The 19,595-nt window shown below is 46.5% G+C and overlaps 1 protein-coding gene across 4 annotated transcripts in view; it reads right to left on the bottom strand.

Moving 5' to 3' along the window:
- The window catches only part of AEBP2 (AE binding protein 2), a 213,089-nt gene that overhangs the window by 135,218 nt on the left and 58,276 nt on the right, over nt 1-19,595 (bottom strand). For 3 of the 4 annotated variants that reach the window (XM_029597351.1, XM_029597352.1, XM_029597354.1), the window contains exons 3-5: nt 15,384-15,491; nt 3,567-3,753; nt 3,085-3,135 (exon numbers count right to left, since the gene is read on the bottom strand). In XM_029597351.1, coding sequence (XP_029453211.1) covers nt 3,085-3,135; nt 3,567-3,753; nt 15,384-15,491 — 346 coding nt within the window. The remainder of the gene's footprint in view (nt 1-3,084; nt 3,136-3,566; nt 3,754-15,383; nt 15,492-19,595) is intronic. The other variant, XM_029597353.1, reaches the window with a different exon arrangement.

Below are 19,595 nucleotides of genomic sequence, written 5' to 3'. Positions count from 1 at the left end.
CTAGCTTATCATGCAATTCCTCTCGTATGGCACTGGCCTTCAGCCAAGCTAGTCTGCGTGCCGCTATTGCTGATGCTCGAGAGGAGTTTTCAAATCCTTCGTATACTGCCTGAAAGAGATGACGTGAACATTCTTCCATGTCTAAAATGGGAGAAGGGATGTTTATCCCCTGTCGAGGTGAACATTCCTTTGGTTGCCTATATGCATTCGTACATGTACTGTACCATGTAGAATTGGTGATGATGAATGCGTGCTGTTAGCATTGTGTTTTGGTAGACTTGTTTCACAAAATCAGCCAGGCATTTATTATCCTTGCCAGGGGGGTTGGACGCATGTGTCTTCGACTTTCTTGATCTCTGTAACACTGATTCCACTACGATGGACTCATGCGATAATTGTTGAGTGGAATATGCAGAAGATTTTTGCAATTTAAACTTTAAGTCTGTTTTTCTAGACACCGCTGACAATGTGAACAGTGTTTCCCATGATTTTTGGAGAACACTATGTAACACATTGTGTGGTGAAAGCTATGTAGGCTCCCCTGGCGTACTGAAGATCTTCAAGAGGCCCAACGTCTCAGCTCTGGGTTCCGGTAATTTTTTCACTTCCAACCGTAAAATGGCTCCCATCTTATCCACAAATTTTGGGTAGGAAAGATCCTCCGGGGGAGAGTAAGGTTCAGGTGGTTGCTCTGACGGATCTGAAGGGTAGCCAGTGGAGGAGGAAGGCGAACATCGCGACGATACCGAATCCCTTGGTGAAGAGTGTGAGCAAGCTGGTGACGAGGGCTGTGGTGGTATTGTAATCGGTGGTGGTTCCACTGGGAACAACTGGGGCTGCTCCAGCGGTTCCCTAGGGCTAGATGGGGGATTCCGGCGGTAAAGTAAAAGAAGACAGCAGCGTGACAAAAAATCCCACTAGAGATTGTGAAAGTTCCCAGAACGCCTTTTTGGTTTGTGATGGCATTGGAGGGCGTTTGAGATGTGCCCAATTGTGGCGGTTCGTCCGGGGAAATATCCGGATGGACGGATTGCGGAGTAGGAGGCCTCGAACTGGTGTCTCCTTCTGAGGGGTTAGTGTGACGTCTCGACCAGTGTTCGGATGATTCTCGTGTCAGTTGACATAGAGATGGAACGAGAGGAAGCAGAAGACGAAACCCGTATTATCTGCCTATCGGAACGCCCTGAACTTCTCAATCTTCCGGCATGGTGGGAGGAAGATGAGGCTGATGACTTGCCCTATGTGAAATGTGAGGAGCGTCTATGTTTGTGTGTGTGAACATGCTGACGTCTGAAGGAGGAAGAAGAACTCCTAGAATGGTGCTTAGACTTCTTATGTCAGTCTGAGTGCTTACTATCTGTTGGAGAATCCCTCCCGGATACGGATCTCTAAAGATGCATGACTCCCTACTGTCGAGGACTATCTTGTGTGTCTCGATAGGGGCTCCAATTGCTTTATCAACTCTCGGCGTACTTGCGCCAGTCCTTTAAGCGGTCCCGGCTCCTGGCGTGATGTGCTTGGCTCCGGCTCCAGTAGCACCAATCCTCTTTTCTCCGGCGCCGGCTCTGGCCTCTCCGGTGCCGGCTCCGGCCTCTTTGGCACCCGCTCCGTATGTCTCACCGAGCGGTGCTGTTTTATCGGCCCCGTCCGGGGAGCTGTCGGCTCAATATCCAATATAGGCCTTGGCTCCCTCGGCGCCGTTTTTTTGTTTGATGATGGCGAGTGCGGTCTCGAAGCCCTCCGTTTAGACCCGGGGGCTCTTGTGGTATCGGTGGGTCTCGACCCAGGTCCCTGGGTTTCGCCCTCCCACGAGGCGGCTTGTTTCTTCGAGGGTGGCGCCAGCTACGCCAGTCCCAGTGACGAGTGAGTCGTCAACGATCTGCCTCCTACCTTGAGCTCAAGCATCCTGTAGGCCCTATGACGCCGGGCTCGCGGAGACATCCGTCCACAAAATTCACAATCTGATTGATTGTGCTCCGGTCCCAAACAGCGGTAGCAGCGATCATGTCCGTCTGTGACAGACATGATCTTACCGCAGGGACACGGCTTGAAGCCCAAGGGCTTTTTCGACATTTCTCTTCAACAAAAAAAGAAGTGCGAGGAGAATTTAGCTCTGCGTGAACTCCCGCGCGCGGAAAAAAAAACAGACTGAGGAGAATCTGTTACTTTCCTATGCAGAACTCACGCGCAGCTGCAGAGACTGAAAAAATCTACACACTGCTTCTTAAGCTCTGCCTCCCGGGCACTGACTGGCAGTTCCCATGACAGCATGGCTAATTCAGCCCTGCTATCAACGGGAAACTAACAGTCATATCCTGGTAAACTAAAGAACGTTATTGTTATCCCTGGGAATAAAATGTATTAGATCTACTTTATGGGATCTGCCAGGTACTTGTGATGTGGACTGGCCACTGTCAGACAGAATGCTGAGCTCAATGGACTTTGGTCTGACCTAGCATGGTAATTCTTATGTTCTTTTGTTCATGGGAATTCTGTGCATAGTTGTGGCCACGAAACCCATCATCCTCACCGTGATCCAGATTGACAACTGCACAGAGTAGTAAGGGAGATGAAAAATAGCTGCATCAGGCCTGTATATTTTATTTAAGCAGCAGTACAAGAGGTACTGAATTATTTATGGAATGGAAAATTTCTAGGTGACAGGTTGCCTAAAAATTGGCACATGGCACTGGGCCAGGAAAAGCCACTACCACTCTGGCAGGCCAGGGTTCAAAGAGGAGACTCTGCTACTATGATCTTGACCTGGCTGGAAGAAAAACAGCTGCCAGCACAGAAGACGCTGGGAGAGAAAAAACAAACCAAACAAATTTTTAAAAAATACCAAACAAATCAACAGACAAAAAAATAACAAAGCCCAAAAATAATAAGTTTTGCCCCAGGTCTTAGCCAATAATAAGCATGGAGGAGCACTGCACAATAATGATCCAAAATATCAGATCTGTTTCCAAACATGGACTTCGGTACATTTCTACATAAAGTAATCTTCTAGAAGCAATTTAATTCAGAATTTGTTTTTATTTTTTTAATTTTTATTACAGGCAGTAAGATAGAAATGTTATCTACCTTTGAGTTGCACTGTAGCAGTAGAATAAGGAGTTGTTCCTAGTGCTGCCGCTGACACCAGAAAAAGATAGAGAAGAGTGAACTTGAAATTATGATTTTGTTGAGAACCAGTTATTTGTTTAAATCTCATCTGGCATATACTGCATTTTTATCATGAGAACAATTACATTTAAATTATGTATTGTGCTAAAGAGACATGAAAACTTCTTGAGCTCTCATTTAGAGCTCAACAAACTTTTCATGGTTTTTCTTAAGGATGATTGGCATTACCTTTTATGTCATCAGCATGAAACACTATGCCCATATTTAACTGTTTACAAATTAATTTCATAAATGGCAAGTGAGAAGATAAAGCACACAGAAATGGAGCCAACTGTTCATAATCTGAGGCATTTTGGCCTTTACAACAAAAGAAAGGTTAAAGAAGCTTTCACTCAGTGTCTTTTTATGATTAGTAAAGATTGGTTAATGAAAGTACTTACGCAGAGACCGTTTTCTTTTGTTCTTTAACTTCCGTCTTTTATTCAGTCCAGCTTTAGAAGGGGACTCCTCTTTGGCCTTTGGATGGTTAGAAACTTTTGAGGAGTTTTGCTGGCTGAAGTGTGTGGGTACATGACGAGCCAGTCCCCCCTGAGATGCAAAGCTGGCATTGCAACCACCAACAACACACTATATAAAGAGAGAAAACTAGACATGAAAACATGTTATAAAGCAGCTAAAGAGACATGCTTTTACTTAAAATAGAGGTCATCACTTGGACATTTGTAAATACTTCTGAACTAATAGCAAATGTTGCGTACCTGTAACAGGTGTTCTCCCAGGACAGCAGGATGTTAGTCCTCACATATGGGTTACATCACAGGATGGAGCCCAATCACGGAACACTTTTGTCAAAGTTTCTAGAACTTTGACTGGCACCTAACTGGGCTTCCCAGCATGGCACTAAACCTGCAGCCAGCAGGGGTCCCCCTTCAGTCTTGTTTAAAGCTACAGGAAGTGCCAAAAAATAAAATAAGAAAATGTTACGAACCCAACACCGCGGGGCGGCAGGTGGGTTTAGGGAGGACTAACATCCTGCTGTCCTGTGAGAACACCTGTTACAGGTAAGCAACATTTGCTTTCTCACAGGACAAGCAGGATAGTAGTCCTCACATACGGATGAGTACCGAGCTGAGGATGTCCGAGAAATGCACCAAATGTACCCAGATGTGCACTAGGACTGGGGTGAAATTTGGTAGAGGGCATCCTGAATCCCTAATGGGCAGGTGGAAGGGTGTTGGTACGTCACGTTGCGAAAAGGTTGCGCAAGACAGATTGGCCAAAGATGGAATCTTGTCTTCTGGCTTTGTCCAAGCAATAGTGGGCTGTAAAGGTATGGAGAGAACTTCAGGTAGCAGCCCTGCAAATGTCAGGAAGCGGCACCGAGCATAGGTGTGCTACTGAAGTCGCTATAGCCTTCACAAAGTGTGCTTTAACAGGGTCTTGAAGAAGAATGCCTGCTTCCTGATAGCAAAAGGATATGCAGTCCACTAACCAGGAGGAGAGAATCTGCTTACCCACAGTCTGCCCCTATTTGATGCCATAGAAAGAGACAAAAACTTGAGTGCTTTTCCTGTGGGCAGCTGTACGGTCTAGATAGAACGCTAGAGCCCGTTTATAGTCAAGGGTCTGCAGAGCTTGTTCTCCTGGATTGGAGTGGGGCCTGGGAAAGAAGGTAGGGAGCATAATGGATTGATTAGTGTGAAACTCCGATGCTACCTTAGGTAAGAACTTAGGGTGAGTGCGGAGTACTGCCCTGTCCTGCAGACGTTTAGTGTAAGGCGGAGAGGTAACTAGGGCCTGTACTCACTAACTCTGCGTGATGTTATTGCCAAAAGAAAGATCACTTTCCATGTGAGATAGTGAAGATCTCAGGATTGGAGAGGCTCGAATGGTGGTTTCATGAGCCGACCCAAAACTAGATTGAGGTCCCAAGAAGGGGCCGGAGGGCGCAGTGGAGGCTTGAGGTGAAGCAAGCCCTTCAGAAAACGTGTTACGAGAGGTTGTACTGAAATAGGAACATCCATGACACCTCTATGTAAGGTGGCTACCGCACTGACATGATTTCTGATGAGGAGGTTCTTAGACCTGATTCTGACAAGTGCCAGAGATAGTCTAGAAACTTCATGGTGGAACAGGTAAAGGGATCAAGGGATTGAGAAGAACACCATGATTTAAACCGGTTCCATTTGTAACGATAAGATTTTCTCGTGGAAGGCTCCGTGAAGCAATCAGGACACGGGAAACTGGCTCCGAAAGGTTAAGTGGCTGAAGAATTAACCTTTCAACATCCAGTCAGAGACAAGGCCTGAAGATTGGGGTGGAATAGGCACCCGTCGTTCTGAGTGATCAGAAGTGGGTCCTTTCCCAAGGGAATGTGCCAGCGAATGGAGAGGTCCTGAAGTATTGGAAACCACACTTGGCGAGGCCAGTGAGGTGCTATCAGCATCATGCGTCCCTTGTCCTGACGTAACTTCACGAGAGTCTTCGAGAGAAGTGGAAGTGGAGGGAATGCATATAGGAGACCTGTTGCCCATGAGAGGGAGAACGCATCTCTTGGCTGAGAGTGTTGGCTGCGAGTGAGAGCAAAAGTTCTCTACTTTGCGGTTCTGAGATGACACAAAGAGGTCTATGTGGGGGTAACCCCAACGTTGGAATATTGAGTCCACTACAGTGGGGTTGAGGGACCACTCATGTGGCTGAAATGCACGACTCAGCTAGTCTGCCAACACATTGTCCACTCCCGGCAAGTAGGTGGCCCAGAGGTACATCGAATGGGAGAGGGCCTCCGCCCATATCTGCGCAGCCTCCTAACACAGTAGGTAGGAGCCAGTCTCTCCCTGTTTGTTGATGTACCACATGGCCACCTGGATGTCCGTCTGAATGAGGATGACATGGTTGGAAAGGTGATCCTGAAATACCCTGAGAGCATATCTGATTGCTCGCAGCTCCAGGAAATTGATTTCGTGTTTGGCTTCCTCTAGAGACCAAGTTCCTTGTGTATGCAAATCGGCGACATGAGCTCCCCAGCTGAGGTTGGAAGCACCGGTGGTGAGAATTATTTGAGGGTCTGGAGCCTGGAAGGGCAGGCCTTGGAGGAGATTGATCTGATTTTGCCACCAGGTTAGAGACTGATGAAGTGAGTCGGTGATGTGGGCAGTGGTCGATAGAGATTGGACTTACTGAGTCCATTATGACCTTAGAGTCCACTGCATGACTCATGGCCAAGCGGGCCATTGGGGTAACCTGTACTGAGGATGCCATATATCCTAGCAGGATGAGGAAGTGGCATGCAGTCGGGTGGTGCTGAGACTGTAGCTGGTGTGTGAGAGCTCGCTGTCGAGGCAGAAATGCCTTTGTCTACAAGGTGTCCAAGCCTGCCCCTATGAATGATAAAGTTTGAGATGGGACTAAGCAGCATTTCACACAGTTGACGAGAAATCCTAGCGAAATCAGAGTGTGTAAAGTAAGGCGTAGGGACAACAGAGCAGCTTGCTGAGTGGGAGCCCTGATCAACCAATCGTCTAGATAGGGGTAGACGTGAACACCTTGAGTCCTGAGGAAGGCTGCTACTACTACGAGGCACTTGGTGAAGACTCGTGGTGCAGATGCCAGGCCGAATGGTAGTCCTCGGTACTGATAGTGCTTGGGGCCTACCAGAAATCTCAGGAACCTGCGATGAGATGGAGTTATCGCAATGTGTGTGTACACGTCTTGGAGATCGAGATAGCAGAGCCAGTCTCCTTTTTGCAGAAGAGGAAGGAGGGAACCCAAGGTCACCATCTTGAACTTTTCTCGGTGGAGGTAGTTATTGAGGGCACGTAGGTCCAGAATTGGACGAACGCCACCTGATGTTTTGGGGATTAGAAAGTACCGGGAATAGAATCCTAGGCCTTGTTGGGATTAGGGCACTGGCTCTATTGCTCTGGGTTGGAGGAGGGAGACCTCCTGCTCCAGGAGAAGTGAGTGGTCGGATATTCTCCACGTTGGTAGAGGTGGGGAGTCCGGTGGGATGGCAAGGATCCACTGGTCTGAGGTGATTGTGTGCCACCGGTTGTTAAAATAGCACAATCGACTTCCCACTGGTATCTGAGGCAGTGGAAACTGGCTGCTGCTCTCTATGCAGGAGTCAAAAGCCAGAAGCAGGGCCCGGCTGAGGAGCTGCCTGCGGCTTTTGTTTCCGCGATTGACGAGACTGGGCCTTTAGGAAAGGTCTCGTGGAACGAGTTCTAAACGGTGATGGATAGGACTTCTTTGGACAGAAGAATGATTTTTTAGTATCCTTCCTGAAAGGCTGTTGGGAGGAATACTCAAGAGGGCATCAGAGAGAGCTGGCGAAGGATCTCATGATGGTCCTTGAGTTCCACCACCGTCCGCTGAATGTCTCCTCTGCAGGGCAGATCAGATAATCTGTCTTGTACTTCAGGGCGCAAATCCGGAGACTTAAGCCAGGCCCATCTTCTTGCCGAAATAGCAGATGCAGATACCCTGGAAGTGGTGTCGAAGATATCATAAGAGGATCTTATTTCATGCTTCCCTGCCTCGAAACCCTTGTGTACCAGGGTTTGAAGCTGTTCCTGGAATTGCTGAGGCAGGTACTCTGCAAAGTCCTGTATCTGCTTGAATAAGACCCTGTTGTACTGGGTCATATACAGCTGGTAGGAGGCAATCCGAGAGATAAGCATTGATTCCTGGAAGACATGCCAGCCAATGGCATCCAGGAATTTCTGTTCCTTACTGGGGGAAAGGAAGAGTGGGGTTTTCATCTTTTTGCCCTCTTTTGGGCAGATTCTACAACCACAGATTGGTGATCCAGCTGAGGTTTCTGGAATGCTGGGGCTGACTGGACCAAATAAGTGGTATCAGCTTTTCTGTTGACTGGAGCAACAGAACCAGGGTGTTCCCAGTTCTTTTTGAGGAGATCCAAAAGAACCTGGTGAATAGGGATGGAAGATATTTCCTTGGAAGTATCCAGGAATTGGATGCTTATCTTGCTCAGTCTGTAATTGGAAGGGAACCAATTTAGACATTCCCTTCACAAAATTTATGAAGGACAAGTCCTCTGGAGGAGAACGCGGCGATGGAAAATCATCGGTGTCTTGAGATGCATAGTCAGCCCAGGTGTCATAGGGATCAGCACCTGTCCCTGTAAGAACCTGAGGACGACGGGAGTATTCCTGAATGTCCTAGTCTAGGATCTGAAGGCATCGAGGGAAGGGCTGGGAGCCCCGAAGGCATCGATGGATGGATCGGTGGCGCCAATGGGTGCATCTGCATCGGAAGGACTCCCGATGGAGGAATGCGGAACGGTGTTTCCCCTCCTGGTGACAGGGTAAGCGGAGCCATCGGTGACCCAGGATCCATCGGCAGAAAAGCAGCTATGAGTGCTTCCATCTTCGAGAGCAGCGGTGCCAATGCTGTCGGAATGGGATCGATGGTCGGTTCTGCAACCGGCACCGGGGGACCTTGGAGTCTGTGCATCGCCTTATCGATGGCTTCCTGAACCATCAGGTCCACTTCTTCACGGAGACCTGGAGCAAGCAGCCCCGGCTCCGGAAGGGAACAAGGAGGCAGAGGCATAGCCGGAGGGACCACCGTTAAAGGCTGAGTCACGGCTCCCGATACCCATCCGGGTGAGGGTTGCCTCGGCGACCAGGTCGCAGAAAGGGTCGGTGCCTTTTCTGGACAGGGTTTCTTCGATGGCGAGGTCAATTTTCCTTGATCGATGGTCCGAGACTTCTGGGTCGATGCAGATGTCTTTCTCTACGATCCCCTCGGTCCTGAGGGGGAGAAGAGGTAGTCGAAGGCCGAGAAGTCGACGACACAGGTCAGTGGCTGATACTGGAGCAAAGTGGACGGTGCCGGTTTAGACGACGTAGATGCAATTGACGGCGGAGTTTGAGAACAGAAGAGAAGTTCCATTTTCTCCATTCTGGCCTTGCGACCTTTTGGTGTCATTAAGGCACATTTGGTGCAAGGCAGGACATCATGCACGCACGCGAGACACATTACACAGACTTTATGCGGGTCTGTTATGGACATGGTGCAAGTACAGTCTGGGAACCAACGGAACCCAGACGCCATGGCCTTTGAAAAATTTAGCTGCGATACGGTCGACGGCCAGTAGGCCGCAAGGGCCAAACTCAACGGGAATCGACCGAAAACGGGTAAAAACTTACCAGAGTACCACAGAGTCAATAATTGGAAGGAGGGACCCCTGTGGGGTATGAAAGTTTTTAGTAATTCCATGAGGAAAATTCCTGTCAAGAATCTCTGTGGAGCTCCTTAACCCGAATGGCTACTGCTGCGATGAAAAAAGAAGACTGAAGGGGGACCCCTGCTGGCTGCAGGTTTAGTGCCATGCTGGGCATACCCATTAGGTGCACAAAAGTGTTCCGTGACTGGGCTCCATCCTGTGATGTCACCCATATGTGAGGACTACCATCCTGCTTGTCCTGTGAGAAAACTGATTTACCAATGGGACACTGATACTAGGTACAAATTATATCAACATAACCGGGCAGATAGAATTGTTGGGGGGATGGCACTACATGTTAAGGATGACCAAGAGTCAAGCAGGTTTTGCAGGAAAACATTTGAACTCTGCAATCCTTAAGCATAGGAATTCAAAGACTAAAAGAATAGTATATTTATTTAACATTTTTATATACCGGGATTCATGCAGAATTTGCATATCATCTCAGTTTACATTGTAACTGAAAAAGACATGCAAGAAGAGTGCAAGTTACATAGAACAGGGTTCTTAACTTGGAACAGAATACATGGGTAAAATAACTTATAACGTATAGTAGTGGGTTTATATATATACCATCTGCTTGGGCAGGATGAGGAAAAATGCTAGCAGAGTGGACTAGCTAGTAAAACTGGCAACACAATAATAATGTGAGACTTCATTATTCAAGCACTGATTGGGTAAATGTCACACATCATGACCTGCAAGGTAAAGCAGAGTTGCTTACCTGTAACAGGTGTTCACAGGACAGCAGGATGTTGGTCCTCACATATGGGTGACATCACCAGGATGGAGCCCAATCACGGAACACTTTTGTCAAAGTTTCTAGAACTTTTACTGGCATCTACAGGGCATGCCCAGCATAGCATCAACCCTGCTGCCAGCAGGGGTCCCCCTTCAGTCTTGTCTTATAGTAAAAGTACATGCGAAAAATAAAATAAATCATAAGCGAACCCAACTCTGCGGGGTGGCGGGTGGGTTTCGTGAGGACTACCATCCTGCTGTCCTGTGAGAACACCTGTTACAGGTAAGCAACTCTGCTTTCTCGCAAGACAAGCAGGATGGTAGTCCTCACACATGGGTGAGTACCGAGCTGAGGATGCCCGAACAATGCACCAAATTACCCAAAGACGTGCAACAGGCACAAGAACTAGGGTGGAATTTGGTAGAGGGCATCCTGAACCCTACCGGGTTGGCGGAAGGCTGTTGATACCTCAGTTTGCAAATAAGTTGCGTAGCACAGACTGGCCGAAGATGGAATCTTGTCTGCCAGCCAGGGTGCTCTCAATTTCTCCATAAAAGGTCCAAGAGGATGTCATGAATAGGGATAGACATGATTTCCTTAGGAGCATCAAGAAATTGGAGAAGTTCTAACATCTGATGCCTAGAGTCCTCTTCGGTCTGAAGCTGGAATAGAACTGTTTCAGACATTTTTTTTTTAACAAAGCTAATAAAGGACAAGTCCTCTGGAGGAAAACACTTCCTTTCATCAGGAGAAAAGGGCTGTGAAGGCAGATCATGTGTATCCTGGGACGAATCATCGGTCCAGGGATTGTATGGCTCATCACCAGGTCCCATATGTTTATCAGAAGGGAGTAACGGTGTTATTCCGGAAGGTCGGGGCCTAGGCATCGACGGCCTTGAAGGTGGAATGGAAATCTGTGATTCTTCTTCTTCCGATGACAAGGGTATCGGTGAGGAAGGAATCGGGGCCATCAGTTCCCTCAGATGCACCGGTGGAAGGGCACCGATTAACTTATCCATTCTTGCCAATAGCGGTGCAAGCGCCATGGGCATCGGATCAGTGGCCGGAGCAGGAACCGGCATCGATGGAGGTTTGAACTCCTGGAGTGCTTTACCGATGGCTGAACAGCTTCCATCTCACCAGATTGACTCAGCCAAACACCCCCACCCTCCCCGGCTTTCTATGGTGGTTCCACAAATACCAACAAATTCTGCAACTGAATGAGCATAGGAAAAGCAAAATTGCTTACCTTGTAATATGTGTTAGCCCAGGACAGCAGGATGTAGTCCTCACATATGGGTGATGTCACTGACGGAGCCCTATTACGGAAAACATTCTGTCAAAGTTTCTAGAAACTTTTGACTGGCACACTGAGCCCACTGATCATGCCATGATCCCTCGAGCCACAGGGGTCTCCCTTCAGTCTCGGGTATAGCAATAAGCGTTAGCAAAAATAAAACAAAACGTATCAGACCCAACTCCGCGGGGTGGCGGGTGGGTTTCGTGAGGACTACATCCTGCTGTCCTGGGATAACACCTATCACAAGGTAAACAATTTTGCTTTATCCCAGGACAAGGAGGATGCTAGTCCTCACATATGGGTGATTAGCAAGCTATAGGCTGAGTCATTTTGTAGTGGACCAACACTGAAGTAGTGTTGGAAATATTGAGGCAGCCTAAATCACAGCAGGTTGGATGTAGGAGGAGTTGGGATTATGGTGGAAACAAGTTCTTTAAAACAGATTGTCCGTAAGCTGAATCTTGTCTTCCTTCTTTATCCAAGCAGTAATGAGCTGCAAAAGTGTGAAGAGAACTCCAAGTTGCAGCTTTACATAAGTCAAGAACTGGCATTGAACGATAGTGTGCTACTGAGGTTGACATTGCTCTCTTACTGAATGCGCCTTTACTCGTCCTTGGAGAGGAAGGCCTGCTTTTTCATAGCAGAACTCTATACAATCTGCTAGCCAGTTGGAGAGAGTTTGTTTGCCCACTGGATTACCCGGTTTGTTTGGATCAAAAGAAACAAAAAGTTGAGTGGATTTCCAGGGACTGCGGTGCGGTCTAAATAATATGCAAGCGCACGTTTACAGTCCAAGGTATGTAAAGCTCACTCACCTTGGTGAGAATGAGGTCTTGGGAAGAATATGGGCAAAACTATGGACCGATTCAAATGGAATTCCGTAACTACCTTGGGAAGGAATTTTGGATATGTACGGAGTACCACCCGGTCATGGAGGAATTTTGTATAGGGTGAGTATGTAACAAGTGCTTGTAACTCACTAACCTTTCTAGCAGATGTAATGGCTATGAGGAAGATAGTCTTCCATGTGAGAAATTTAAAATCGCAGGAATTCATGGGTTCAAAAGGAGAATGCATGAGCCTTGTTAGCACTAAATTAAGGTCCCATTCCATGACTGGTGGCTTAAAGTGAATTAAACCTCTCATAAATCTACTGACAAGAGGTTGCACGGATTCTGGTGCATCTCAAATTGAAGAACTTCTAATGTTTGCTGCCTTGTATCCTCCTCAGACACTAAAAGGGATTGTGTCTGCCATATCTTTTATGAAGGTGGTGAAGGATAAGTCTTCTGGTGGAGACTTTTCTTCCTACAGGAGGAGATGGTTCAGATATAAAACTTTCCGATGATGAATCTGTGTTTCTATAGTCTCAGGAGTCATATGGTGCATGTTTGGAAGGAGAGAAGTAGGAGAAGACCTCAATGGTATTGATGGAACCACTGGTCTGAAGAGTCCTGAAGGTCCTGGTTGAGGTTCATCAAGTGGGGACTGACCAAAAGTATCTCCTATCCCTGCTGGCTTAGTAGGAATAGGCTGTGATGGCAAAGCACCAATGAGTGCGTTGATTTTTCAAAGCGGTTGAAAAATCAAAGCATCCGGTTGTATTGGAGTCCCCGGTCTGGGTACTGGCATCGGGGATGGTAATGGTGATGGTATCAACATCGGTGTTGGCACCGGCAATAGTGTCGGCATCGGAGGACCATCTGTGTCGATGGTCAGTATTACTGAAGTGCTTCTCGCACTGCCTGGCGGATGAATCCGCTCAGTTCCTCCGTTATAGCTGATGCAGGCAGAGCAGCTATATGTGGTGGCAGTGAAGGCGTCATCGGCTCTACCACAGGACCCTATGGCGGCTCGATGTCCGGCACCTCTAGAGGTGGGGGAACGCCTTGGTATAGAAGGCCTCAGTGATTCTTGTAGACGAGGTCTCTTGGCTCCAGGCTGCTCCGGTGATAACAGGGCCTCCGGAATCAAAGAATGTCTATGCTTTTTCAAGCCCAGAAGTTGACTTCGTCAATGCCGCAGACGGGGGTCGGTGACGACCTGTCTCTCGAGCCCTCCAGTTGATGCTTTTTAATAACCAGCTTTTTCGACACTCCAGCAGGAGATGAATGGGTGGACGTCGATGTAGAAGGTAATAGCTGGATGTGGAAAAGGTGTTCCATCTTTTCCAGACGTGCTTTTCGACTTTTAGCGGTGATTTCCACACGACAAAACGTCATGGGATTGTTCCAAACAAAGCACACAAGGTGTGGATCAGTAATCAACATCGTTCGATTACATTTAGGACATTTTTTAAAACCTGTGGCCATGATAACCGGGACAGCCATCGATGGTTATCTGACAAAGTTTTGTGAACTCAAATAAGAGTCGGAAACAAAAATTCTACTCACCGGCCAGTGGTTGAAGGGAGACCCCGATATGGGGGAATGAGAAAAGAGGGATTTTAATCTGTTTTTTAGACAAAGTTGTATGAAGAAAATCACACAGGGCTCCTGCTCCGTGATGCTAACTGTAGTGTGGAAAAACGAAGACTGAAGGGAGACCCCTGTGGCTCGAGGGATCATGGCATGCTGGGCATGCTCAGTGGGCTCAGTGTGCTAGTCAAATGTTTCTAGAAACTTTGACAGAAAGTTTTCCGTAATAGGGCTCAGTCAGTGACGTCACCCATATGTGAGGACTAGCATCCTGCTTGTCCTGGGATAATCTAGGTATAACTTGTTTCATCATAATATCCCTAAAACATTGGCAATTATTGGCTGCCCATAGAACATAGAAGTGTTTAAAATTACTTTGGTATTCAAACCCTTACATAATCCAGCCTCTAAATATCTTGTAAATCATATTTATCAGAATTTTTCATCTAGGAGGCTACGACCTTCCAGCTGCAGCAGCAAAATTATTTCAAGTTCAAATAGAATTTTCTCCCATATAGCACCAAATTTATGGCATTCACTGGAACATTCAATACAAGGAACCTATGAGTACTGTCTCTTTTGGACACATTCTTACCTATACTTTCCCTTGATTATTTATGGTTATGTAGTTCCTTTGATTTGCAAGTGACAGGATTATTTAAGGCAAACTTTTTTTATTGGAAGAATTTAGTATTGCTTTTAGTTTTGTAATTATTTCTATTTAATTGATTTTAATTGTAAGAAACACTATTTATAAGAGCTGAAATGATTATACTGTTATATTGAATATGTTGTACACCATCCCAAGCACTTTCTGGTTGCAATAGGCCTCTGTCCTCAAAAGTTCATGCTTTCTGGAAAGGTAACAGTGAATGAACAACTAAGTGCAGTAGCAGGAAAACAGTACCTGCCTAGGAACCTTATGTTATTAGGATAATCCTCCAGAAACAGAATAAAAAAAACCATTAAATACATCTGGCCTGGGTATATTTTAGAGATGTGCTTCGGGTCTAGATATCTGTCTGGCTTTGTTTTGGAGTCGTCGTCACCCCCCACCCCGCGCAGGAATTTCGTGGGGGAGGGGTTTTCAGTGGCCCCGATTTTCAGGTTAGTGCGCACTCTCCCGGTGGTGCACACTGCCCCATTAGTGTGCACTATCCTGAAAATGAGTTTTTTCCGAAATTTTGGAAAAAATGTGATAGTTTTCGGTTCTCCCGAACCATTCCGAATTTAATTTGGGAAAAACGATTGCACATCCCTAGTATATTTTGCCCTTCACTTAAAGAATATACCTTTCCTGGAGTTTTTACAGCATTTTTCTCTTCTTGATTTTCTAACAAATAATCACACTGAACTCCTACTGCTATACACAATCCTTCACAGTCACAGAAGACCAAAGCCAGGTGATTTTTTTTTTGGTATAAGGAGGTAATTTTTTACCATGCTAAGGGCTTGATATAAAGGATTTTTCCCATGCTCATGGGAAAATTATTTACTATATCTAGGCCTAAAGGCATTTATCAATCAATCACAATACAACTTTACCTTGAAAGGCTTGTCTCCACTGTGTGTTAGCATGTGCCTTTGTAACCAGCTTTGACTGGTTGATGGGGTATTATATACTTTGCACCCTTTCCACAAGCAAACAAATACCTGCCAAAAAGTAAAAAGAAAAAAAGTTAAGCATATACAACTAATCTCTTCATTTATAAAATTGCACATATTTTCCAGTTACACTGACGTTTCCACATATAACACTCATGCGTCTTGCCACTGGTGCAACGGTGGGCAAACTACAGCCCACGGGCCAAACCCGGCCCGACAACAGATTTCTTTCAGGCCCTCTTCCTCTTCAATTTGCCCTATTATATCCAGCCCACTGTCACCTTGCAATAATGTTATTAAACATTGGCCTGCACAAACTCATAAAGAGAAACACTACTATTTCATGTAAATATATATATATTTTTTAACAAATTTATTGTATCAAAGAACATTCTAGAAAGAAATCAACCTAAACAATTAAAAACTCATTCACCATGCACACCATTAAAAACATGTAATTGTACATATTAATTTTTCTCAATATCAAATACATTTTATTCAACAATTCTTCTGTTATATCTTCATTATTCTATAAATTTCTTACTCCAAAAATACTTTATCAAAAATTCTTTAAAAAATTATTTTCCAAATACTTTTCAATAAATGTCCCTACTATTCCATGATATCCATTCTTACATCAGTTCCGGGATTACATGTGGAAACATGTTCGGATTGGCAAAATGAAATGCTAGTTTTGAGAATTTGATTGAAATAAGTAGCGATTCGGAAATCGGAGGAATATCTTTGGTGATTATATATGCGGTTATTATAAAGAAATGAAAATGAAGTAATTCGGGGTGATGTGTTTTCGGGTGAGTCCCTGAGGAAGCCCTTATTGCAAGGGTGAAACGGAGATATCCTTGTCGGACCAGTTTAAACAAGAAATACCCAGAGGAGTAGTATCAGTATAAGCGAATAATACCCAGAGAATGGGGGAGGAGGAATAGCCTATGGGCTCGAACCAGGAGACCAGGGTTCGAGTCCCGCTGTTGCTCCTTGTGACCTTGGGCAAGTTAATTTACCCTCCCATTGCCTCAGGTACAAAACATACAGGCCGATACAGTAAGGACGCGCAAGAAAGTGCGGCAGTGCCGGGCGCACCCTTGTTTGCCGTGCGCACAATTTGGTTCACATACCGCCCGATACAGTATTCAAATGAGACGCAAATGCAAGCGGCGTCCATGAAGCGGTAAGCGTGCGCAATCCATTTTACTGTGTAGGGTGGTATACAGCGTCTATAAGTATCCTGGGTGCGCTGGTACCTGTCATTTCAAATGTCATTCCATCAGGAAAGTGGATGGTTCTCCTACAGACCCCGCTGCCTTGAGCGCCCGGCTGGACGTCCAAGCCGGAAGTCCGAGGTCGCAGCTTGGACGTCCAGCCTGGGCGCTCAAGACAGGGGGAAGGCCCATGAACGTCTGTCGGCATTTAAGCAAGTACCACACACTAGTTACTCACCAAAATATTCTCTCTTCATGTGTAACACTAGCTCCTTCTCCAGTTCCAGGTACTAACCGCACAGGCTGGAGCATGGACTGGCCTGCGGCGGGCCGGCGCTGTCAGTCTCAGGGTCGCCCGGGGCCCCGTAGTGCGAGTCCAAGTAGCTGGAGCGAGGACCAACGTGCCGCTGGTCAAAGCCCATGCTGATGCCGCTGTACCAGTTGCTGCTGGGCTTGCTGCCGCTGTCGTAGCCGGTCAGGGTGCGGCGTGTGTTCATGCGCCTTCCCGCTGCCTTGAGTGCCCACCTGAACGTCCAAGTTGGGCGCTCAAGGCAGCGGGAAGGCGCATGAATGCACGCTGTGACCTCAGATGTCCAGCCAGGCGCTCAGGTCGCGGCGTGCGTTCATGTGCTTTCCTGCTGCCTTGAACGCCCACCTGGACGTCCAAGTTGGGCGCTCAAGGCAGCGGGAAGGTGCATGAATGCACGGCGCGACCTGAGCGCCCGGCTGGACGTCCGAAGTCACGGCGAAGGGTGTGTAGGGATAGGGCCTGAAACAGGAGCTCGTGCCCACTGCAAGTCAGCGGTGCAAGGCGCCCAGACCCACGAGAAGGCCAGAGGAGCCCCCGGAAATGATGTCAGTTGCTCCAGATGGAACCGAAGTACTCTGACGTTAAGCGCGGTGGTGCCAGGCACTTCCCCCCTTGTGCGAGAAGCAATTTTTTCTGTGGATTGGGTTGATTTGGGACTGGGTGGCTAAGTTTTAGCAGTCCTCTTTGTTGCTGGCATGTGGTGCTTTTTTTTTTTTCCTTTGCTGCGGGCAACTCAACCAGCAGTTAGTGATTACTCTTTGGCCGGAGCCAGTGGTGGCATAAACTGCAGTGCGACAGAACGGATTCTGATTCAGAGAACTGCTGCTGGGCTTCAGCCGGCGCTCAAGGCTGCGGGAAACTGACTGAACACCACACTAACGCCAGGGTCAGGGTAGGCGGTAAATTTGCAGATTAAAGACGTGGCAAAATAGCTGGTTAAAAAGGCGATAATCTGGGCGCCCGTTACTGTATCGGAGGGAATAGCTAATCCGATCATTAACATATATACATGCGGCGGGCGAAAAGGGATACGCGATTTCAGTAAGCAGTAAGGACGCGTAAAACCGGATACTGAATCGCGGGTTAGACATACACGTCCAAAATGTGCATACAAAGCGGGTTAAACACAGGGTAACTGCGGCCGCACTTTACTGTATCGGCCTGTTAGATTGTAAGCCTTCTAGGGATAGAGAAATACCTACAGTACCTGAATGTAAACTGATGTGATCTCTCAGAACAAATGTCGGTAAATAATAAAAATAAATATCATGGAATAGTAGAGATATTTATTGAAAAGTATTTGGAAAATAAGTTTTTAAAGAATTTTTGATAAAGTATTTTTGGAGTAAGAAATTTATAGAATAATGAAGATATAAGAAGAATTGTTGAATAAAATATTTATAATAGAGAAAAATTAATATGTACAATTACATGTTTTTAATGATGTGCATGGTGAATGTCTGAGATAGATAGTTTAATTGTTTAGATAGGTTGAGTTCTTTCTAGAATGTGTTCTTTGATACAATAAATGTATTTAAAAAAATAATATATATATTTACATGAAATAGTAGTGTTTCTCTTTATGTGTTTGTGCACTTGAAGAGTAGGGAAACAAAATTGTACCCTCTGTATTTGAGACTTTTGTGATTAACATTGGCCTGACATTGCGGGCCTTTGTTCAAAGGACTTCAAAGGGGCGTGGGATAAACACTGTGGATCCATAAAGTCAAGAGGCCGCCAATGCTTCAACAGCAGGGGAAAAGAAAAACTGTTACTTCACACATCCAGCAGAGCTCTTTGCTTAAACGGCAGGGGAGAAGAAAAAAGGGTTCGCACTCACAAAGCGGGGAGTAGCTGGCTTGTTACGGCGGTTACTACCCCAAACCAAATGTACCTGATACTTCACTCTCGACGCATATCCAGCATGGCTCTCTACTTCAACGGCATCGGAGAAAGACTGATACATCACGAATTTCCAGCATAGCTCTCTGCTTCAACGGCAGGGGAAAAGAAAAACTGATACTTCACGCATATCCAGCATAACTTCAACGGCAGGGGAGAAGAAAAAAGGATTCACACTCACAAAGCGGGGAGTAGCTGGCTTGTCACGGCGGTTACTACCCCAAACCAAATGTGCCTGATACTTCACTTTCGATGCATATCCAGCATAGCTCTCTGCTTCAACAGCAGGGGAGAAGATAAACAACCAATAAGGGCTGTATAACATAATCTGGGTAAAAACAAATAAGCATGGGTGTAGCTTGCTTATTGCGGCGGTTACTACTCCTACTACCTCTAACTAATCAAGCTAGATATTTCACTTGGATGCAGCTCCTCCACCGCTCTCTACATTAATGGCGGGGGTGGAAGGGAATTAGAACCAAGAGCTAAGAGAAACAGATAAGTATGGGAGAAGAAATGAGGGAAGCTTGCTGGGCAGACTGGATGGGCCATTTGGTCTTCTTCTGCCGTCATTTCTATGTTTCTATGTTTCTATGTTTCTATGTTATAGATCAGGGAGTTGGCAGCCGGGCAGGGAAGGAAGAGGAGCAGCATGCCAGTTCTGCTGGAATCAGCTGTGTGCACTGCCAGAAAAACAGAGAGGCCCATGTGTCCACCGGT

The sequence above is a fragment of the Rhinatrema bivittatum genome, chromosome 4 (assembly GCF_901001135.1).
Source record: "Rhinatrema bivittatum chromosome 4, aRhiBiv1.1, whole genome shotgun sequence".
Lineage (NCBI taxonomy): Eukaryota > Metazoa > Chordata > Amphibia > Gymnophiona > Rhinatrematidae > Rhinatrema > Rhinatrema bivittatum.
This window is presented reverse-complemented; position numbering and strand designations above follow the sequence as displayed.